Source organism: Lichenostomus cassidix, chromosome 28, assembly GCF_008360975.1.
Source record: "Lichenostomus cassidix isolate B80296 chromosome 28, HeHo_3.0, whole genome shotgun sequence".
In the NCBI taxonomy this organism is placed as follows: domain Eukaryota; kingdom Metazoa; phylum Chordata; class Aves; order Passeriformes; family Meliphagidae; genus Lichenostomus; species Lichenostomus cassidix.
Window position 1 is genome coordinate 3,582,248 of NC_139508.1, and position 22,989 is coordinate 3,605,236.

At 51.4% G+C, this 22,989-nt stretch overlaps 1 protein-coding gene across 4 annotated transcripts in view; it reads left to right on the plus strand.

Annotated features, from left to right (window-relative positions):
* Positions 1-22,989, plus strand: part of CELF5 (CUGBP Elav-like family member 5) — a 36,922-nt gene that overhangs the window by 9,880 nt on the left and 4,053 nt on the right. The window contains exons 3-10 of one of the 4 annotated variants that reach the window (XR_014846290.1): positions 8,289-8,340; positions 14,411-14,539; positions 15,113-15,192; positions 16,178-16,324; positions 21,130-21,274; positions 21,906-22,052; positions 22,262-22,320; positions 22,412-22,495. Coding sequence is in view for 3 of the 4 variants with exons in the window: in XM_085040783.1 (XP_084896909.1) it covers positions 8,289-8,340; positions 14,411-14,539; positions 15,113-15,192; positions 16,178-16,324; positions 21,130-21,274; positions 21,906-22,052; positions 22,262-22,324; positions 22,412-22,495 (847 nt within the window). In the remaining variant the exon portion in view is untranslated. Of the gene's footprint in view, positions 1-8,288; positions 8,341-14,410; positions 14,540-15,112; positions 15,193-16,177; positions 16,325-21,129; positions 21,275-21,905; positions 22,053-22,261; positions 22,325-22,411; positions 22,496-22,989 lie in introns of all 4 variants that reach the window. The other 3 variants (XM_085040783.1, XM_085040784.1, XM_085040786.1) reach the window with 3 other exon arrangements.

The window sequence follows — 22,989 nt, forward strand, 5'->3', positions numbered from 1 at the left end:
ATCAGGTCAGGAAAGACCTCTGAGATCATTTAATCCAACCATTAACCCACCTAAGTCCACTAAACCGTGTCCCTAAATGCCACATCTACACTTCTTTTAAATCTCTGGTGATGGTGACCCAACCAGTCTCACCTGTACAGCTGTGTATTGTATCATCTAAAACACCTGTGCTGCCTTCAGAGCTTGAATCGTTGAAATGAGGCCCTTAATGCTTTTTCCTAAATCCAGTGTCCTCTTCAGCTGCCAGCCAGCCCAGCAGGGCAGTGTTTCACCTTCTCCCCACTCCCTGGCACACTCCTCCCTGCCTCAGTGAAATGATATTATATCTCAATAACCCATGCCTTTGATTCGTGATTGTGCCTTCACTTTGCTGAGTTCTGAAAGGAATTGGAGAGGTTATTAATGACACACAGTGATCACACAGCAAGTTAAAGCCTCTTGCTAAGTGAAATTTGAGGGAAAAGCATCCAGCTTTTCAATATTTCGCAGAAACGCTTTATATCTCTTTTCATTTGCAGCCAGACAGTTGCAAATTACATAAAATTGCTCCTGAAGAAGAAGAGGAAGAAGAATAGAGGGAGGAAGTGGAGGGGGGAGGTTTAAAAAAGTAATTCTTTTGGCAAGGTACAGTTACAGTTTTATTTCTATGCAGAACAAAGGAAGGCCTGCTGAAAGGTAGGCAAGTAAGTGGCAGAAATTGGTATTGATCCAAGCTGGGAATACGGGCAGTTTAAGAGCAGTGATGAGGGTACTGAAATGTGGCTACATCATAGGGAGAACTCATGGATGCAGGGACACAGGAATGGAAAATTACAGAGAGCAGCAGCATGAGAGCAGAGAGAGACTCTGGGAATGCACCAGGGGTTGAGAAGCTGCAGCACTAATTCAGGTGGTTGGGCACAAGGATTAGTGCAGAGACCCAGCAGAGCTTGAGCAGAGGGCATCCCTGTGGGTAGGCTGTGTCCTGTGCTGCCAGGAGCAAGGGCTCACCTGGGCCATCTGTCAGGATCCACAGCCCGTGGTGCTAGGAGGGAGCACAGGTGACTGGAGGGACTTTGGTGGAGAGGGCAAAGCATCTTCCCTCCCCTCTTGTTTGTTCAAGTGCTGGTGTGAAGCCAGCCTGGACCAGTATTTCTGAAAGTTTCAAGTGGCCTAAATGGTGTGAAGCCAGCCTGGACCAGTGTTTCTGAAAATTTCGAATGGCCTAAGTATTTGGCTGAGGGTTGAAGCTGCACCCCAGTTGTTAATCTTTGCAGCTTGAATCCTTGGACAGGGCAGGGTGGAGAAGCTTTTCCCATGTCCATGCTGCAGGTTTGATACACAGTGTCAGCAAGCTCCTGAGAGCCATGCAACATTATCAGTTAGCAATACAGAGAGCATGCCAAGGCTATCTCATGGAAATGGCAGCACCAGGACATGAAGGTACTGGGCCAAAGCAGCCCTTGGGCAAGAAGCAGCAGAAGTGCCTGTTCAGTGCAGAGGGAATTGCAAATGCTTGTGCTGTTGATTGAGGGGCTGAGAACTCTCAGTGAGGCAAGGCAGCTGCCCAGTGAAGTGCCTACACTGAAAAGCAAGCTGCCAAGGCAGACATTGCCTCCTGTTCCCTGTGGAATTGGAAGAACAATGAAATTAAAGATCAGCACCCACATGCTGACCAAGTGGACACATGCAGACTCTGTCCTGTGCACAAGGGGTCTTCCTTTCTCCAGAGAAATTGCTGCCTTTTGCACAGCCAGGCCTTGGCATCTCTTTGCAGCACAAAGCTTTGACTTTTGCCTCCCAGAGCTGGGTCTTCCCTGGTGATCTCACTTACCTGTGCTTGTGAGCACACCTGTACCTGCCCACCAGCCCACACAGACCTTTGTCTTTGCAAAGGCTCCACGTTCCCATCTCCATGGGGTGTGTGCCTGCACACAAGTGTCTGTAAATATGGATATAGATGGGAACATAAGATAATTTATGTTGGAAGAGACCTCTGGGGTCTCTGCTCCAACCCCACTCGAAGCAGGGCTGACTACACCAGATCACTGAGAGCCTTCTCCAAATGAGATTTTAGTGTCTCGAGGGGGATCCTGCAGTCACCTGGGGCCTCTTTTCTAGTCTGCCAGCACCCCTAAAGGGAAACAGCTTATCTCGTCTCAGCCCAGAACTGGCTCAGGGGATTAATGTGGTGGTGCTGGGGTTTGGGCCCATTTTGGGTGGATTTTCCCGTGGATGCATCATTATCGCCGGAGGTTTTGCTCCGCTCAGATTGTCGGTGTGAGTGGTTGCCAAGGGAACTGGCACAGCCAGTGTGTGTGCAGGCAGAGGGTCTCTGTGCCTGGCCCCCTCTGTTACATCAGCAGAGATGTCTTTCCTGGCCACTGTCATTACCCTGCCATGGGGGAGGAGAAGGGCATGGCTGCAGCAGCCCGATGGCAGCCTGTGAACCTGCCAGCACAGCCAGGAGAGGCCTGTGCGGGCTCTGCAGAGCTGCTGTGTCCATCAGCTCAGACATCTGTGCCCTTCCCCAGTTCTCTGGGGTCCTTGGAGGCTGCAGCTTGTGCACAGACAGGCACCTGAACATGCTCACTGGACCGGTGGTGCACCAGTGAGCACAGGGAAAGGCACAGGATTCTTGGTGTCTTTTCCAGTGGAAAAATCAAAGCCAGCTGAGTGTGGCAGTGCTCCCAGCTTTTTCCTGTCCAGCTTTCTTGCACTTGCTCTGAGTAACTGGGTGACCCATCCCACAGCATCTTACTCGTGCTTTTTGCAGGCCTTAAGCATTCCTTAGGCTTGCTAAGCACTTTCTACCTTGGTGGGAGTGACTCTTGTGACAAATCTTGGGCAAGTCTCTGTCCCTGCTGAAGCAAGCAAGATGCTGCAACTGACACAGGACTGTGGGTCTGAGCAGTCAGCTGTGCCTGGGTCCTCAGGCCCATGGCTTTATGGAGACCAGAACGATCTCTTCTGGTCTTGATGAACTTTCTAGAGGAGTTTTTGGGTTTTCAGTTTTATCAGTCCTTCTACGATCTTCCTTGCTCATGCAAAAAGACATAGCTGAGCAATGCAGGCAGGAGCTGTGTGGTTTGTACTCCAGGATTCACATCCTGCTTCAGCCACAGACTTTCAGCATGATCTTCATCTCCACATGCCTCAGTTCCTCCACCTGGATCACACTGCTCATAATTATCCTTGTCTCCTCCATAGTGGGATTGAATGAGGTGAATTTATAAGCAGCCTTTAGAGCTGTGCCAGAACTTGGTACTAATGTTGCTGGTGTTTGTGTAGGAGAAAACTCACCTTTCTCGGGGAAGAATGGTTCTCCTGGATAGGACTAAGACACACTGAGATGTCAGTGGAAAAATGTAAGTAGGATACTCGAGCACTGAGACTGGCACCAATCCATCCCTGCTTGCATTCCCGATCAGAAACGGAATCCAAATGAACAAATTAGCATTTAGATCTAGGTGCTCTGCCCAGTTAGAAGTGATTATCATCATTCAGGCAGGGCATTTTTAACTGGCCAGAGGAGGACAAACCCACAATTTGTAAAGCTGAAGAGCCCAGGACCTAATTCCACCAATGGCCTTGGATGCCTTTTGGTTCCTGACATCCCAGAGGAGCCAGCCTGCATTGTGTGTTTCATACTCTCTGCTTCTGACCCTCTTAACACCGTGAGGTTCCCCTGCATTGCACCTAAGGGGCTATATTACATCACTTACTCGTAATTAATAGAGAGGCTTGCCCTGCTGTCCCAGGGGGCTTTTTCCTTCCATCCAGCTTTTGCAGTTTGAAAGCTGAAGAAGCGGGATCTGGGAGTCACTGCTTCTCCTTGACAAACAGGGCTACCAGAGTGCTGAGCTGACTGACAGCTCATGCTGGGCACTGATGTAAACACGGGGAGTCAGTTCACCTCCAGAAGTCTTTTTTTGGGTGTGGTGAGAGAAGTGGTGCATTTTGGCCTTGGTGAAACCAATAGCAAAGCTTCCTCCAACTTTAGGAGTGTCAGGAATTTTTCTTAGGTCCTTGATCCCAAGAGTGCTACAAAGGTGGGAAGCATTTCCTCAAAAGCAGGGAGGAAGCCGAAACAGAATGGTGGTCCCTGCTTCTCTCTGCTTCCCATATCCTGGGGATGGGGTGAGATGTAATCCAGGCACTTGCCAGCAAAGCCTCTCAGCCTTGCCTCTTCCCTGGAAGTCTCTGGGCTCCCCTGGGCTGCAGTGACTCTCGCTGTGGGTGTCTCCTCACAGCTCCTGAGGCCTGCACAGGACATGTGGCTGCTGTGCTGTGTGACGCTCCCGAGGTTGGGATGGCCTCTTCCCCATCTGGCTGATTTGTTGTTTCCCACCAGTAACCCCCCAGAAAGCCAACAAAAGCAGCAGGCTTGTGAGAGGGAGAGTGATGCAGGCAGAGAAACATTGTCTGTGTGAGCTGTGAGCAGGGTAGGGACAGCTGTGCTCGGGAGGTTGTGTATCCAGCCAGGAGGGAAATGTGAGGGAGAAGCTGGAGCAGGGCAGTAGGAGCTTTGCTGCCCATCTGGTGCCCACTGCTGCTCCAGAGGATTTCTAGAGTGCAGTGGGTCACAGAGCTGACAGCCCTTAGAGTGTCATCAGCAGTGGGTAAGGAGGATGCTGAAGTGTGAGGGTGAGGGTCTCAGGGCAGGGGACATTTGGCCCACGGTGTCCTGACAGCATGTGCTAAATGTTAATGTGATGTTCTTAAGAAATGAAGACTAATAATGCTCAGCTGAATAATTTAACAGGGAAGATGAAGTTCAGCTTGCGAGGCAGGTGCAGGCTCATGAATCATTTGCTCGAGTTCTCCATCCTACACATGTGCTCACCTATGTGTGCCTGTGTGATAAAGGGCATCCATGTCTGTGCATGTCTGTCTACTCCACACTGGGAATTTAAAGCAGAAGCAGGTCCTCCCTGCCACCCTGTTCTCTTTCTCCCTCAGATGGAAGAGGTAAAGCTTGACCATCCTCACTCTGTGTTCCTGTAGGGGACAAAGCTCTTTGTCTGAGACCTGTGCACTAAGTTTAGGACCTCCCAGGGACAATTCTCCAGGCCTTGAGACCTATGTGGTTGAATTAAAGTTGCTGTGGACTCCCTGTGCTTGAGAGGCCTTTGATAATTTGTTCGTCTTCGGTGGCAACATGGGACTTGGAAGAACTAAAGTGGTCATGTTCTTTGTGGAAACCTCTGAGTGTTCACTTCTGTGCAAGGAGGACCATGTCTGCCTCTGCCTAAGCTTCTCCTGTTTCAGGAAGAAGCAGGCAGAGAATCCTGCTACTCTTCTCCAAGTCTCAGCATCTGGACAGATTTCTTGTATCTTGTTTTCTTCTCCTTACCCACATCTTCCCAAGCAGATGAAGACCAGCCCAGAGACCTAACTTCAGGCTGGTGGGTGTCTCTCAGAGTCACTGGAGCTGGCAAGACCTCAGGAAATGGGCAGCCCTTGACTGAGGGCTTGGTCCAACACAGGCTGAGGGAAAGTCTTCCTGTGCCCAGCCCAGGTGCTGTTTCAGGTGGGCAAGAGAGGAGCTGTGGCCGCAGCTGCGGGGTACAGGGCAGCCCTGCTTCCTCTTGTAGCCCCAGTCAGGAGCTGCCTCCAGATCTGTAACCCACAGCACTGTACTGGCACTGCCACCTCTCCTGCCATGGCTTCGTGCTGTGGCCCAGCTGTGGGCACGTCACCTCACTGGGTCAGTGGCCCTGTGGGAAGCACTCGCCCACGGTGTCAGGTTCAGTGAGGTCACCACCCCTGGGGTGAAGTCCCTGCGATGGGGGAAAGGATAGGGATGGACAGATGGATAGAGGGGGCCCCTTCCCCAGAGATCATATCAAAATGTCTCTTTTGTGCAAAGCAGAGGGAATGCCCCCAAGAGCTGGTTTCCATGGCAACTGCAAATGTCAGGTTCCATGTGGTGAATAACCGTTTCCATGACAACACCTCCTTTATCCTAGGTGCTGGGAGCTGGAGTGACAGCCCTGTTGGGGGAGGGGACAGGGAGATGGCCTCAGGTACTTAACCTCCCCCTCTCTCCCCCTTTCCTTCCCGACTCCTCGCCCTCAGCCCCTGCATCCCTGGGAGGGTGGTGCTGGATGTGTGTGCTCTGCATTTCCACAGCATCCCTTCCGCCCCTCCTACCCCCAAATGGCTCTGGGGCTTTGGCTTCCTCACAGGAGCCGAGATCTGAGTCTGTCTCTCGGTCTGCCTCCCCATCAGTTCAGTTAGTTTAGCCCTGGTTTTGCATCCTGGGTAGAAACAAAACTATTCCTCGGTGCTGGGGGAGCAGTGGGATGTGACGTGGCCAGCTGCCTCTCTTGGCTCTGCACGGAGCCCTCTCTTCTGAGCACACATCTGGGCTGCCTGCCCTCTCCCACTCAGCCTGCTCCCACAGCTCTGCCAGCCTCAGCTCACACGGGCAGCTTGCCAGGGCCCGTGAACAGTGACAGGAGCCTCTCAGCAAGGAAATTGGAGGCTTTGTGGAGCAATCTCTGACCGCAGACTCCTGAATCCCTGCCCCACATCCCACTCAGCTCAGGCAAGAGGTGCCAGGCCCTTGGCAGCTCCTGGGGGGAGCAGCAGCCCAGAGGCTGGCGAGTTCCAGTGCTGCAAGTTTTGGGACCACATGGCAGCAACAGCAGGACATCAGGAGCTCTGCAAATCCATGCAGCTGATCCAGACAAGGGAAAAGGACCTGCAGCCTCTGCCTCTTCCCTAAATGATTCAGCAGGTCTTGGGAGATGGGGTTGTTGTCTGTCGAGGCGCAGCACAGCAGCAGCTTGGCCTTCCTTTGAGGAGCTGCCAGCCCATCTCTGGGGCCATTAGCAGCAGCCCCATGATCAGTCCTTGAGGCAGGAATTGCATGGGCCTGGTCCCAGCCTCTGAGGTCTGTCAGTGAGGGGAAGCCAGCTCACAACCCCCAGCTGCCAGGCTGTGTGCCATGCCATGCCAGCCTGTCACCTCCTGGTTGGCATCTCTGTCCTGCGAACTGCAAAGCTACCTCACGGATTTCCTCCAGCTGTTGGGAGTGTGGGCTCTGCCTCTGGTTTCTGGCCAGTCTGGCTCAACCACCACTTGGAGACTGACAGCTCTCCACATATTGCATGCTGGCTTCTAAACACATTTCAGTTGGTGACTTTTATGGCTTGATTTCATTTTCTGTTTTGTTGCTGTTTTTCCTCAGGGGGTTTCCTAAGAGAGGGGGCAGACTATGCCTGGACCTGCAGCTCATGTGCAGGCCTTTCCTGTGATATTCTGATTGTTTTTTATTATGAATGTCACCGATTCAGGTCACTGTCAGCCTCTGTGAATGATGCTGAGAGACATGGAGTGAGATGTGCTGGGAATGTGGAAATCTGCCCTGTGCACCATTCCTTGGAGGATATTCTGGTGCAGTTGGATCCTGCTAGCTGGGAAAGGAGGCTACAGCTTGTCAGCTGCCTCTCTGGGCAGCACAGGACACACAGACCTGCCAGCAGATGAGTTTTGCCCTGCTTTTCAAAGCAGACAGTTAAAGCTGTGGGTTCCTTAAAGCAGCTACTTCTGTCTTACCTGGAGAATCCCCATACCATGTGAGCTAAGCTACCCTTCAGGCTTGTTTGTGGTTGGATTATTGCTGATGACACTAATGGCTGCAAGAGAAGGAAAAACCTCTTCTCAACACCCAGGCTAGAGGAATTCTGCCACTTTTGACCTGAGCATTGTCCCTGAGGGCCAGAGATGTTGTTGGAGAGCAGCACTGCTCTTCTCAAGAGCTAGTCTGGTGCAAAGAGCTCTGTCTGCACGAGGGCTGGGGAAGGGGAAACACGACTTGCCTGCTTGCTGTGCTTCTTCTAGCCAAGTTCAGAGGCAGTGTCTCTTCCCTGCTGCAAGGACAGTAAGTGGCTCAATTAGGTGACGTGGCCATGCCTGCACTGAGTCAGGGCAGACACAGGAAGAGCTTCCAGGCATAGTCTCACCTCAGGCCACCCTGACCACTGTTCAGGCTCCAGTCACATGGTGATGAGCTGCTTCTTCAGAGTCCTTTCTTTGCCACTTGCAGCACCTGAGGAGGCAGAGGTTTATGCATGGTGGGCATTTCCAGGAGAGCTGTTCTCTGGGGCGAGCAGCTGAGCAGGGAAAAGCGCCAGGTTTCTTTTGTGAAAAAATGCCCCCTTCTTCAAGGGTACTGATTGCCATCACAATGTCTTGGTTTCCCTTCTGCCACTCTGCTGCTGCCCTGTTGACAGTGCCTTTAGCAGTGTGTGCTGGGCACTGGGCCAAGCAATAACCTCTGCATTTCTCTTCCCTTGCAGATGGCGCGCCCGATCCAGGTGAAACCTGCGGACAGCGAGAGCCGTGGAGGTAGTTGTCATCTCTCCTTGATTCTCCTGTGGTGGCCTTGTGCTCGTGAGGGGGACCAGGAAATGAAACAGGGTCCTGACCCTGCCCTCCTCTGTGTGAGGAGTCTGTGTGTGTGGTAGAGGTCTGGGGGACAGGGGGGCAATGTAGGGACACAGCTGGACACAGCAGGCAGCTGACAGCACACCAGCTCCTAAGGGTGATGATGTGGCTGCCCCCTCCACTCTTTCCCAGCTATTTGAGGGTGCCATTAGTCTGTCCCAGGACATTACTGAAGCAGAGCTGTGTGGCTCCTGAAGCCCTTGGGAAGAGGTTTCTTCATTCCTACACCTGATCAACCCAATAAAAGATCCCTGCAGCAGCACTGGCTTTCTAACGTGTTCAGCTCACTGCTCTGCAGCTGATTCCCCTGTCTGCAGCTCTCTCCACTGCCTCCCCCATCAGTGCTGAGCTGTCTCAGCCCTGCCACTCTCAGTCCTGCAGTAGCCCCCAGCACATTGTCAAGGCCAAAATGCTGTTGCAGAAAAGATCACATGATGGGGAAATAATGTCTGAAGGGAAAGGATCCTGAGATGGAGGTGCTGCTAGCCTGCAGGGGACCAGCTTGGTCAGAGCAGCATATACTGAGAAGTTCAGAGCTGGAATGCTGGGAACAAGAGAATCTGGTAATTTAATGGGGAGCTCTCAGCAGCTCAAATGCCTCCTCCAGGTGGAGAAGGTTCGCAACTTCAGCCCTTTCCAAATCCATTAACTCATTTTGCTTCTTTTCCTTGCCTTGCTGATCTATTTCTTTTCCTTTTCTCTCCATTCCTACACCTGCCTCTCTGTGCCTTGTGTTGGTGGTGGTGCCCCTGAAAGCAGTTTAGTAGAGGCAGGGAGAGAGTTTGTGTGATGCTGTTTGTGCTGTGGGACAGCTTGTCCTGCATGCTTTATTTAGATTTGGAAGGCTTTTGTTTTAAACTTCCAAGCAGTTTGTAGTTGCTTTTGGTTATTGCACTGCCAAGAGGACGAGATATATTTTATAATATTTTATATGAATGTGTGTGTTTATGGTTGTGTGATCCTCCTTTTAAAAGCACACTCACCTAGTATTAAATGTTGGGATGTGAGATCTCTGATGCCTCTGTCAAATCGAGCTGAAACAGGTCAGCAGGTTAAAAACCAGGGTGTTGATTTGGAAACAAGCTTTTGGCCAAGGCACTGGGCTCTGAAATCTCTAAGCTTATGAAAAGTGCCACATTCCCTAATGATTACAAATGTCAGAACATCAACTCTGCTTCCCATGGACAAGAACAGGAATCTTTGGAGTCTGAACACCTGTCTCCTGCAGCCTGTGCTCCTCCCTTCAGGCTCATTGCAGAGCTCAAAAATAAGCAGCTCCCACAGGATCCATGACAAACTGGATTTTTTCCTGAGGCAGGAGCAGCATCAAGACAGCACCCGGTGTTTGTCTGAGTCAGGTTGCTCTCCTGAAATGTTTCTGTCGTGATGCTGGACTTGTCAGAGAAGTGGATGAGCAACTTTCCAGATATGGGAAGAACCATTCTCTGTAGCAATAGCCCCACACTGTCAGGAGGTAAAAAAAGATTTGGGGCAGGGCAGAACTGTATGGATTAGGAATTTATCAAGGGAATAGCTGCATGCATCAGTGAGGCACTGCTCTGCATTATCCTTGAAGGGAACCTCTTTTATACTCACCAGGGACTGACATTTCTCAAGTAAAGCACCCTGATTTAAGTACATGAAGTTAGAGCACCAGAATTTGTCTCTTGGTCTAAGAGATGCTAATTTTTCTGTCAAAGGGGCAGTTTTGGTCAAACCCTGCCAGGGGCTGGTGGGGATGTCTGGATGCTCAGTGTTCCTTCACCCTGCACAAGGAATTCACTAGGGAAAAATTGCTGCCTGCATTAGTTCAGAGTGGGAATTGTGATTCTGGGGCAGGCACTGTCAGCTTCCCCTGCTCTCTGCTGGGAGCCTGGGAGTGCCAGGAGGAGGTGGAGCAGAGGGGGCAGAGGAGTTTGTGTGCTTGTCTGGAGCACTGGGCTGCAGTGATGGGACATGACAGGTAACCCAAGCCGTTCAGCACTACCCAGGGACAAGGAAGCTCTGTGCTTCCCGAGGAGATTTGCTGCATCCCTTCCACAGCCAGTGGGCTTCCCTCTCTCCCTGCTCCTGGCTGCTGCCAGCTGTTGGCCAGATGACCTGAATTCCCTGGCTTTGTAGGAGCTGTGTCCAGTGCTAGTGTGCTCTCCCTCTTGGCTGTAGCATTCGGCCTCATGCCCTGCCTTGTTCCCGTAGCACCTTCATCAACAACGTGCTCTGTGCTGGCTCCCCTCTCCTGCTGCCTGCGTGGCTGACGGTGCCCAGAGCGTGTTTCCATGGGAACTCGACAGTCAGAGATCACAGTGAATTTCCCTGCTTGCTGGACAGCACGGGAAATTGCCAATCAGAGGGTGAAAAGCTGGAGCTGTAGGGAAAGTGAAGGGGAAAACAGCAGGAGGGGAGGGTGTGCTGTTCCGAGGAGGGGAGAGGAGATCTTCCAGTGCTGCAGAAATCCCTGCTGGATTGAATGATGAAGCTGATGACCTGAGAATGCCAGCGGGTTTAGGATCTGCCCTGAGAATGCCTGTGGGTTTGGGATCGATGGCTTTAGCATCAGCAGATCAGGTGGAAGGTTTGCAGCATTCCAGCCCGGCTGGAGGGGGATGAGTCAGCCTGGATATTGTGGGAGAACAGCCCTGTTTGGAAGCTGACGGAATCAGGAGGATCCCGGATCATGGGTTGGGCTCCAAGATACAGACAGGGAGAGGTGAGCAGCAGAAAAGCTCTTTCAGAGGTCCCCGGCTGCTGCAGAGGCATCCAAAGGGAACAGGCTGGATCCTTTTCCTATATGTGATATTCAGAACTGGGCTGCATGAAACAGGGTTCACTGTGAAAAAAATCTTATGTTGTCAGTGATTTCATTCCCTTTACTATTGTTGTTCTGGGCATTCAGAAAATATTCCAAACCCATTGGTGTGTGTATTTATATTGCCTTTATAGCCTGAGTTTCTAAGATGTCACAGTTTTAAGCTGTGCTGCGTAGCCAGGAAGACTGGCATTTTTTTTTCTCCAAAATTCCAAGAAGGAAAGCTGAAATTCCCACATGAAGGCAGGACTTCCAAAAGGTTCTGTTAGTGAGCCCTGTCAGACAACAGGGGACCTGCAGTAAAACTGCAAGGATGGAGCATTCACTGTTTCAATGGACTTTTCCCAAAGTGCAGGGTAAAGAAAAATGCTTTTGATTCAACAGAAATGGTGTGAGGAAGAAACCACAGGAATTACCCAGGAAATCTGAGGGCTCTTTGAAGGAGAAAATAATGAGTAACTCGTAATTTGATGTTGATTTGATTCCAAGTTCTCGTATAACTGACTTTCCCAGATCTCTCAACACCCCCTTACCATCCTGCCTCAGCCAGCCAGGGCTCTGCTGGGGTCCCTGAAGAGAAAGGCAAGACCATCAGATGCATTTCTGGCTGTCAAATCTTAGCCCCCAGTTATTTGCTCACTAGTTCAAAGAACAGAGGATTATTTCACAGCACCTAAAGCCAGTACAAGCATTTCCCAGGGTATTTCTCCCCTTTGTCGATGATTTTTTTAAGGAGCTCCCTGTTTTTTCCACCCAAAGGCTGCAGCATGGTGCACCTGTCTGAAATAAGGCCTGCTTGTAGCTGCAATGGAGTTTCAGGGTAGAAGAAAGGGGAACACTACAGAGCTCCAGTGTCCCCTGCCATGGCCAAACTGTGCTCCAGGTGATGTCAGTCAGAGCACAGAGCTACTGCTCCTTTAGTCTCAATGCTCCTCTTCACCTCCCAGTAAATCTGTTCCTGTCCTGTGCCATTTTTTTCACCCCCCTTGTCCAGTCAGGTTTTTCACCTTCTTTACGTGCTGTTTTTTGGTTGGTTTGACCACCAGCACTTCTGAGGTGGCCCTTGTGGTGGCAGGGGCTGTCTCCCTGCTCAGAAGGCAGCTGTCCAGTACCTGGTTTGTCAGCTCCTGTGCCTTGGCTGGGGATTATTGGGCATCACCAGTTTGAATGGACTCGATCAGCTGAAATAATCTCTCCAAATGCAGCCATTGCCATGCAGGTGCAGGGAGAAATGTAGAAAGAATCACAAGGAAAACAGAAGGGGATAAAATTCCCATAGGTTTAGTTACCCAGGGAATCATGAAAATTGGGAAGCTGGGAAATTTGGCTTTTAAAAAAGTACACAAGGCCATATATTTCAGCCACTTCTAATTATATAAATCAGGAGTATCAGGGTTAAGAGCCTTGGTTGTAGCACTTCTAACGCTTTCTGTGTGTGGTGGACAGAAGTGGCACTTGTCTGCCTGGGGCTACAGGAGAGCTGTGCCTGGCTGAGCCTGTGCTGGGGCTCTGGTGCAGGACGAGGTGACTCCCTGTGGTGTCTGAGTGTGTCTGTCTGCACATTCCTCTTGCTCACTAAGGAATCTTGTTCTGGAAGGCGTCCTCAGGGTCTGGGCATGTACAAGTGTGTCCCTGGGCGTGTGTGAGCCTTTGTGCTTGTCCATTAGTGCTGCTTGTGTGCATCTCCTTTTCAGTGAGGGACCCATGGCACGTGTAGGTCCTGCTGAGTGTGTTTGTACCTCGCTGAGCAGTAGGAAAGGTGCCTTCCTTCCTCACCTGGGTGGGGAGCCATCCCCTGAGCCAAGGGGAGCAAGGACAGGGCTGGGGCAAGCCTCGGTGACAGTGTGAATGTGTCATGTGCCATCCTTGCCTGCCATCCATACACACCACCCTCCCCGGAGCTGCTCTGCCGCTGTAGCTCCAAGACCTGTTGTTTTTCAGGTCACTGCACTCTCAAACAGAGAGCAGCTCCCTTGCTATTCCCCCTGACGTGCGTCACATTGCATTGGGTTGTTGGGAGGCAGCCCCTCTGATCCTGTCGCTAACAATAAGGAATCCTCTGGCACTGCTGCTCCGCAGCCACATCCCGACACGTTCCCTCCTGTGGGTCACATCTCCCCACGCAGATCTGGGGCAGTGGGGGAGGGTTATCCCTGGGGCTGGCACAACTGTTTCCTCACAAAAACAGAGATTGGGTTGGCGTTTAGGCTGGGATTTCAGTGCTGTGCTGTTTTACTGCTGTTCACATCAGTCTGGGGAAGATGTTGCCCCAAACCCTGCTGTGTTTGTGCTTGACTGGACAGCACCAGGCATGGGATCGATCCTCGTGGGTGCTGCTGGCGGGGAGAGAGAGTGGGACAACACTCTGCACCTTTCTTGCCTCCACACTTACCCACCCCAATAAAACCATAATCCTCACTTTTCTCTTCTGAGGAGGAACCCAGAAAGACTCTGAGCTCAAAGTCAAATGTGTTAGCCACTCTTCCAGCTGCCTGGCAGTGTGACCTGGGTACAAAATGCCACTGGAGAGGGGGGGAGCAGGGACCATGGAGCTGATGGTTGGCCTTCACCCAACTGTCTGGTATTTGGGTGATCCTATAGTGAGGCAGACTGGGATCCAGGATGCCAGGGTTTATCCCAGGCCTTAGGAGACAGCTGGTTAGACTGAAGTGGGGAAAGGCAAATGGAAATAAAAATGCTTGGTTACATGGCAGCTAAGATAGTGATGATCTTGGAAAGAAGGCAAAGGAAACATAAGCCAAAAGTCCTGGAGTTTATTTCCTTGCCTGGGTTGGTCTGCTGTATTTCCAAAGGTACCTGTTGGACTTCACATGCTGATCAATAGAAGTGGAATTGCCCAGACAGTTCTTCTTATTATAATTTCTGTTGGATTATTGAAATGAAAATGCTAATGAATGAACGAAAATTATTAATCTTTTGTTTCCCATTGGGGAGGGTAGGACAAGGGAAGCCACAGAAACCTTTGAAGGTGTGAGGAGCTTGGGCAGACCCTGCTTTCTCACCCCTGGAAGCATTTCAGCCAACAGCAAATCATTTCCATGCCAGGCATGTTTTTAACACTAGGCTGTTTTGTGCTTAAGTGTTCCTCTCCTCCTGCTCTGGACTGCAAGCCTCATAGAAGGTTGATGTTTCTGTGTTTGCCCCTAGGGGACAGGAAGCTCTTTGTGGGCATGTTAAATAAGCAGCAGTCTGAGGATGACGTGCTCCGGCTCTTTGAACCATTTGGGGTCATTGACGAATGCACGGTGCTCCGTGGACCTGATGGGAACAGCAAAGGTGTGAACCCTCTGTGTGTCCTGCCCTTTGTCCCTGCTCTTTGGGTAGTGCTCACCAGCCTCACCTTCCCAGTGGGGCGCTTATTCCCCACCCTGTATTCATGGGAACCCATAAACCAACCAGGAATAGGGAGCAGGGCAGGAAGAGTCATCTGCTGCCAGGGAGGATTGGGGAAGGTGGGCAGAGACTGAGGGAAGAGGAGGGGAAGTGGAGCACGATGAGTAGCTGAGCTGTCAGGGTCACTCGTGAGCCTGTAGTGTCAGTCTGGGGATGCAGGCTGAGGTGTTTGTATGCACAATGAGGAGTCCACAGAAAACTTGGGGAAGAGGTGATCGGGGCAAGGGTGGAGATGGTGACATCATCTGTAGATTATATCATTGAAGTAATAATTTGAGACCCTTCCTCTTTTTTCCAGGATAGAGGACTTGGGATGAGTCATCCTTTTTGTTCCCTGCTTCCTTGGGGTGGCTTTCCTTTGCCTTACCTGAGATACAGACACTGTCTCTTGCGTGATGGCACTTTCACAGCAGTCCTGTCACTGCAATCTCCTGTGCTCTTTCTGTCCCTTTCCAGGCTGTGCTTTTGTAAAGTTCTCATCTCACACAGAGGCTCAGGCAGCAATCCACGCACTCCATGGCAGCCAGACAATGCCCGTGAGTATAAGGCCAGGGGACCTACCCTCTTCCTAATCCTTGTCCCATTTCCCTGTTGCAGGGACCGCCCCACACTCTCCAAAAAACCACAACAGGCTCACCTGCAGTGTCCAGCTGGTTGTGTGTGGGGGTGTGAGTGTGTGTGCACATCTGTGCTCCACTCTTAGTGACCATCCTGTCTCCTGGGCTGCTGTTTGTGGCTGTGTTCGTCCAGACTGGGAGTGACAGCACTCACAGCTATAAAAGCTAAATAAAAGAGAGCCAAAAGTCAGACCCTGGTTTTGTCTGGGAAACAGCTACCTGGAGTGGTTCAAAACTGAGCAGGGTGAAAGCTGACAGTTCAGCCACATGGGTGGTCAGGGCTTCAGTGTCTGAGCACAATCCTTGGCTTCTCTTATTTAGGCAGTAGAGGAGGCCTCTGGGGTGGGCTGGGTGTGGGTGGGACTATTTTGGGCCTTGTGTGGGGTTGTCTTGCTGTGCCTTCCTGTGCAAGTGGAGCTGCAGCTGTGGCCTCATCTTGAGCAATCTCCAACCTGAAATCGGGGCACCTCATGGACAGGACAGTGCACTGCTGCAGCAGGGATATCCCAGCTGCCAGGAACTGCTCTGCCTGTCCAGCCAAGCTCATGGTGGTGGAAAGATGGTGATGGTGGCTGTCAATGCCCTGGGTGTTCCTGGCTGTACCATCACCTGGTGAATGCAGCCAGGGATGTGTGCATCCACTTAGGCAGCTGTGCGAGGCTCAGGGTGAGAGGGGAAGGGTGTGAGAGGGAAGGGTTGGATGGACAGACAGATGGGGAAGGGCACGGCCCAGGTTCCAGGCAGCTCCCCAGCACTTCCACGCCAATATTTGCTCTTCTGCTCCTCTTCCCACTCCTCTCTGCCGCCTGTCCTGCCCCATCCTCCCCTGCCTGACCGCTGACTCTCTGGCTGTCCCACGCCTCTTCTCTCCTGCCTCCTCTCTGTCTCCTCTCTCTGTGCCTAGGGTGCCTCCTCCAGTCTAGTGGTGAAGTTTGCTGACACAGATAAGGAGAGGACCCTCCGCCGTATGCAGCAAATGGTGGGGCAGCTGGGGATTTTCACTCCATCTCTCTCCCTGCCGTTCAGCCCATACAGCGCCTATGCGCAGGCTGTGAGTATCCCGCGGGGGTGGGTGGGGAAAGGCTGTCCTGCTGGCCCCGGGGCAGCACCTGGGAGAGCACAAACTGATCTCCTGGCAGCTGTGGGAAAGCTTCCCAGAACCTGGGAGTACTCCTGGCTTGTTTCTCCACTCAGCTGCCTTGTCTTGCACGGTTTTTGTGCATTTTTCTGCTGGAATGGGGGGGGCAGGGGAGAGCTGGGGCCTCCTCAAAGTGAGCCTGGGATTTCTGTGATGTGGAGGTGTTGGGAACAGGTCAGTCATGACCCAGTCTCTTTCTGTCTTGTTTTGAGGACAGCTCAGAGCCATGGTTCCTGGGTGATGTCTGCCAGACATGTGATACCAACTTGCGAACTCTTCCCTTGGGTCTGTGGCACAAATGTGTGTCTCTCTGGTTTTGGAGCACCAGGAGAGCTCTGGGGCCCAGCTTCACGAGTTTATTTCTCTGCTGAAATCCCCAGGAGGGCCCTATTTCCCCCAGTGCTGTCCTTAGCTCCCAGGGTTTCTCACTTGGCCAGTGGAACTGTGGGGTTTGCAAGGTGCTAGAGAGGGAGCAGTGAGTAGCAGAGAGCCAGAGGTGTCTCAGCAGCCTGGCTGTGCTTTGGATTTTAGTGAGAGAACCTCCTTACCTTGGAGCCATGGTGGCAATTGCCACTGATGTTTGAGGTAGGTCCCAAACTCAACAAGTCCCAGATCAGCTGTGGTGAAGCATCATTTGAGCCTCCTTGGTGACAGTAATTTTCAGATCTCTGCTGCCAAGTGTAAAGCCCATGGAAGGAGGCTCAGAATTGCTCAAGGCATGAGAGATTCTTGTGTCAACAAAGAACTCAAAAGTAGACACTGTCACTGAAAGGAATTTTCTCGGGGGAGTGCAAATAAACCTGTTCTTGTATACATGGACACCTCCTTCTCCTCTGGCTTCAGCATCTGCTTGATGTGCCTTCCTTTCATTCACATGACAGAGAAGGAATTGTTTCTCAGTTGTTGGCCATTTCTTCTCAGAGATTCTCCAGAAACTGCCAAATGCTTTTTAAATGTGTGGCAAGAGTATGAATGAGAAAAGAGGGAATACATATGAGGCTCCATAACTTTGGGTAATTCTGCAAACCAGACACAGAATGGGTCCAACACAGATTATTTGATTTGAAGCTGAGAACAGCTGACCCATTCCAAGCACAAAGGCTTCCAGCAGAAGCATGATTTAGTGGGAGGAACCATCTCTGACCAGGCACCATCTTCTGCCAGGATCCTTCTTTTCTGTCCAGCCCAGGAGCCAACTGCACCTGAGGTCAAGAACTGTGGCTTAGCTCAGCAGGGTTCAGCTCTGAGATGATCATCCTGGTGTATCTCCTGCTGTCCTAGAGATGGCACTGACTTGGGCACAGTGGAGAAGGCAGGAATGGATCACACAGTGATCCTCATGATGGCAGGAGGTGCTTTATCAGCTCGTGGTCCAGGCTGTGCAAGGAGGAAGAGCAGTGAGACCTTCTAGACTCAGTGTTTTAATCTTCAGGAACTGCTGCTGATGACAAGAAGGCAGTTAGGCTTAAGCTGTGCCTCCTTGCTTGTCTGCATCTTCTTTCTTCTCAGTTGTGTCTGTTGTGTTGCTCTGTCTCTGATTCTTCCCTGGCCTTCCTGCTCTGTGACTGTTTTGGCTTTCCCCTTGACTTGAGACTCAGCCTGTCTCCTACTTTTTTGGGATTTTTTTCCTTCTTTTCCTTTTACTTTCCACTGGGTTTGGTTCTCCTTTTTTCCCCCCGAGGCTCTGACCTCACACCTGACTGTTTTTTCTCTTGTGCCATCCTAGTCTTTGGTCTCCCTTCTCCTTTGGAGAGATCCCAGCCAGTTCTCATGCACACACAGTGCCACCAGCAGAGGGAGAGGGAATCAGCCCTTTGAAATGCCATTGAGAATCTCTAGAAGTGGGGGCAAAAGAGAGGGATTTCCATGCTGAATCTCCTCAAAATGCTCTGCCATGGGCAGCCCATGGAAGCTGGGACCTCTGGTGAGCCAGGGCTGAGGGGAAGCCCAAAATCCTTGATGCCTTCCTAAATCTGGGCTTGGAGGAGTAGCTGGTGCACCCAAGGTTCCCCCCAGGCCTGGGAGATGCAGCTGACCATTGTGGATGGGGCTGAATCAGACTGAAAGGAGTGAGTGCTGCTGGGGTGAACTGGTGCATCAGAGGCATCACAGGTTCTTAGAGTCATAGTGTAATAACTTAAATTTAATAATTTAATTTAATAATTTAATAATTTTAATAGGGTAATAATTTAATATACTTTCTCTCCCTGTCCCCACGGGGTTTGCAGTGTTACCAAGCCAAAGTGGTCCCCAGGAGTTTAGGAAGAAGTTTGGAGCCTGGGTTGTTTTTGTTTTGCTTTCAGTTGTCTGTTTTAAATTTATATTAATGGCTTTTTCTTTAAAAACTATCTCAAATTTAACATGAAATAATCATACACTAAGTTCAATCTAAAGTTATTCAGATCTATGCAAATATGCAAAATAAGATACTTAAAATAGTCAAACAGTGCATGTTATCTGAAAGTGTAAGAAAAAGTCTCATCTGGGAAGTACAACTGCCTAAGCATCTGAAAGCAGTTTGTTTCAATGCTTGAATCAGGTTTTGATCCCAGGTGTCTCTGCAAATGAGTTCATTTTATTCAACAAGTTAGTTCAGATGGACTCAGGGAAATGTTTGGGGGCTGAAAAAAAAATTACCAATACAAAAGAGGCCTGAAGTCTTAAGAAAGCAGCTAGGGCAATTTATTAAGTGCTTATAATGCTTGAATATTTCTTGCATATCATAAATTAATTAGTTCCAAACACAAAACATAATTTGTTCATACCTCCCCCCTTTTTATTTCTGCTCTTATGGTTCATTATGGTAATTTTATGTAAGTGATGAGAACAATTCCAGAATGCCAGTTTGGTCCTCATGCAGCTGGGTGCAGGTTTTGGTCCAGCCAGAGCCCAGCACAGAACAGGCATTAATGAGAATAAAGAAGATCAATATTCACATAGTGAGTAAGGAACATGTTGGTCCCTGAACCCTTGGATGGGGACAGTGTGGGGACAGGACCAGGGACACGTTGGGCTCTTGCACAGAGCCTCAGCAGGTTCCTGTGTCCCCAGCGTGGGTGGCTCCCAGTGACAGGAGTGAGTCCAGCTCCAGGGGAGCCAAGGATGAAGTGGTGGTGAACAGAGAGCTGATATCAGGGCTTTTCCTTTCAGGAATGGCACAGGAATGACCCCTGCTGCTGTCAGTCCCCTGTCCCCAGAGCCCCCACATTGGGATGGGTCTGGGAGCACTCACTGATCCCCCAAAAGGGCTCCAACCAATTTCACCCAAGTGGCTTTGCTTGTACCAGCCTAGAGAGGCAGCAGTGCCATGAAATTCCTCTTCTTTTTGTGCAAGAGCAGTAATCATACTGTAATACAGTAATCATCCTGTATGGAGGAAATTAGGAGGTTTAGCAAGCCATGAACTTTTCACCATTACCAGATCCTTCAGCTGAGACCTGGACCAGAATGACTTTGACTTCCCCCTTTGTGGATGAGGGAGGTTCCTGGAGAGCTGTGTGTTTGTGTTGCAAAACAGACAGTGGGATGTGGCAATGTAAGGAAGGTTTTTTGTCATTTTCTTGGGTTTTGCCTTGTGGCAAACCCTTGTGCCTCAGCACATCCTGAGAAACTATTTTCCAAAGGGCCTGTGCCTCCCGTGCTCTTCTTGCTTGTTGGTGAAGACAAAGCTGGATAATTTTGCATCCAGAACTAAGTCCTTGTTGCCACTGCACTCTGAGGGCATCTTATGCTCCCACTGATGGTCAAACAAGACCAGAAGGATTTTTTTCTTCTCTTAACCCTCCTCCCAGCCTTCCCACCCTTCCTTTTGTCCTGTGCATCTCTGCCTAGGCATGTGTGTCACGGGACCACACAGAGGTGATGTCCCCTGACCCCAGGGTGCAGGCCAGTGCCAGAGGACAGGCTGGGCTCAGTGGGGCATGGGGCAGACCTCTGATGGCAAAGGAGGCCACAAGAACCAGACCTGGGCACACAGCTGGCTGCATGGCAGGGTGCCCATGCCAGAGCAAGCCCTGCATGTCTCCCAGCACGATCTGCTCCTTGAGGCTGGGCAAAAGCAGACGGATTTGGACCCTGCTCCTTGAGGCAAAGCCTTGTTATTTAATATTTGGCACTGTCCCAGGAGAAGTGACCAGAGAGAGTGGCCTGTGCCTGACAGCACAGAAGGGCCTGTGGGGAGATGGCTGCTGGGTGCCAGGAGCACAGCCCTGCCCTGCTCCCCTCCCACTGCAGGGGCTCTGAGCTGAAGGGGCTGTCCTGATGCCCTGGTGCCCAGCTGAGTGAGCCACAACCCTTCGAGGCTGTTAGCCCACAGAGAGGGCGAGGCACAGAGGGTGCCCAGCCATGGCCCTGGCTGTGTGGATGGATGCCCACTGAGCTGTGTGCCCTGCCTGCAGGATGGGGAGCTGTGCCCAGCTCTCAGGGACTCTCACGGGTGGCTAGAGCACTGTCCCACCTCGGCAGGGGCAGCTGCTTCGTGAGTACCTGGCTGCAGGGACCTTGTGGGCCCTGGGTATGGGGCTGGGCCTGGGGAGGGCAACCACCAGTGCCCACCCCAGCAGGTCTGGCAGTGTCAGGGGAAGCTCCAGGGCAGGTGGCAGGACCTGGGGGAGGTGACAGCCAGGCTGGTCTGCACAGCCTCCCCCAGCTCTGCAGGGCCCTGGCAGCAGGAGGCCCTGGGCAGCACGGAGCCCTGACTGCACGGTCCTGCTTTGCAGCTGATGCAGCAGCAGACCACAGTTCTCTCCACCTCCCACGGCAGCTACCTGAGCCCGGGCGTCGCCTTCTCCCCGTGCCACATCCAGCAGATCGGTGCTGTCAGTCTCAATGGGCTGCCAGCTGCTCCCATTGCACCAGCATCAGGTGAGGACCTCCCCTGGCAGGGAACCTCCTGCCCCAGCACTCAGCACGGAGCAACCCAGGTAAAACAATTCCTGCATCTCTCCAGGCTCAGCATCTGCATTAGCTTGCTCCTGTTTAACAATCTAGGCTCTGAGCACAGCAGTCTCTGCTCTGCACAAACTCCTGCAACCCCCCTGACACCCTCACATGCTCAACACACATCCTTTTACCTTGCTGCTGTGCATTTGTGCTGCAGCTTCTCCCTTTTGTAAAGGACAGGGATCCCAGGCTTGCACTTGACTCTGAGGTCAGCAGTGTTGTTCATGATCATCATCCCACAGCAATAATGCATATGAGGTTCAAACCCCTGTCAGAACAGGCATGTGTCATGCCAGGTGCTGTGCAAAGCCAGATCAAAGCAGTTCCACCCCAAAGCTCTGACAGCAGTCAGGACTGGCAGTTCTGCACACACTCTTCCCACTAGTGCTGCCTCTTAATTTTGTGGAGGCTCCAGCAACAGTCTGTCATCTCCACGTGCTGAATAGAGAGAATGGCTTCAAACATAGCAGTCTTGCCAGGCAGATGGGTGGGGGGAGCAGGGGCTTCATGGGACCTTGACTTTCATGGGATGTCCTCTCTTCTTGTTCTACAGGGCTACATTCACCACCTCTCCTGGGAACAGCAGCCGTGCCAGGACTGGTGGCACCCATTTCCAATGGATTTACTGGAGTGGTACCATTCCCAAATGGGCATCCAACCTTGGAAACAGTTTACACCAACGGCCTTGTGCCATATTCAGGTAGTGAGGAAAAAAACCACCCATACCATGCACAGACCTGAGGAACTGCAATTAGTTCCTCTTTTCTGGATTCCCTACACAGAACACTTGTAGCTCCCTCCCAGCTAGGCACCGAGACTCACTTGGGGGCGAGGGTGGGAAGCAACACTACACACACACAGAATGCATGAGTGATTCTGTTTGCTGTGCTTCTGTGTTTTTCTCTACAGCCCAGAGCCCTTCAGTAGCAGAGACTTTGCACCCAGCTTTCACAGGAGTCCAGCAGTATGCAGGTACCAGCTTCCCTTGTCTCCCTCAGGCCCTTATGTGGCTGACCAGATCCTTAGGTAAACGGTTTGTTCTGTTTCCTTGGGCTACAGCTGTGTATCCAACCACCACCATCACCCCCATTGCACAGAGCATCCCTCAGCAGCCTCCCATCCTGCAGCAGCAGCAGCGAGAAGGTGAGGATCAGAGGGGGAATAGGTGCATCCAGGGGTGTGGGTGGGATTTGTGGAGCTCATATTCTGCACCACAGAGCCAGTGGAGAGGAGGTAGCACTAATTTTTGTCCACTGATCTTTAATCCTGGAGCTGGGTTATGGAAACATCTCTGCAGTGAGTGGACTGGGAAGGATCACAGAATTTTTGTTGTGCATACTGAGCTCATCTCTGGCCAAATGCTGCCAGGTACAAAGAGGGCAGTAGGCCCTGGAACACCAAACTTTCACAGCAAAGGGGATGAGAGTCAGCACCTTCCCTGTGCAGTCAGGGGAAAAGAGCACTCATCCCCCTCTCTACTGATGCTAGAACAGTGGTACCAGTCAAACCAGCCCCTCCAATGTACCTTCCTCAATGTTCAGCCTTCATAGCCTACTGAATTTATTTTCAACTTACTTCAAAACTGACCTGAATAGAATTTGGAGGCAAGGGCATTTTCTCTTTGCTCCTGACTGGTA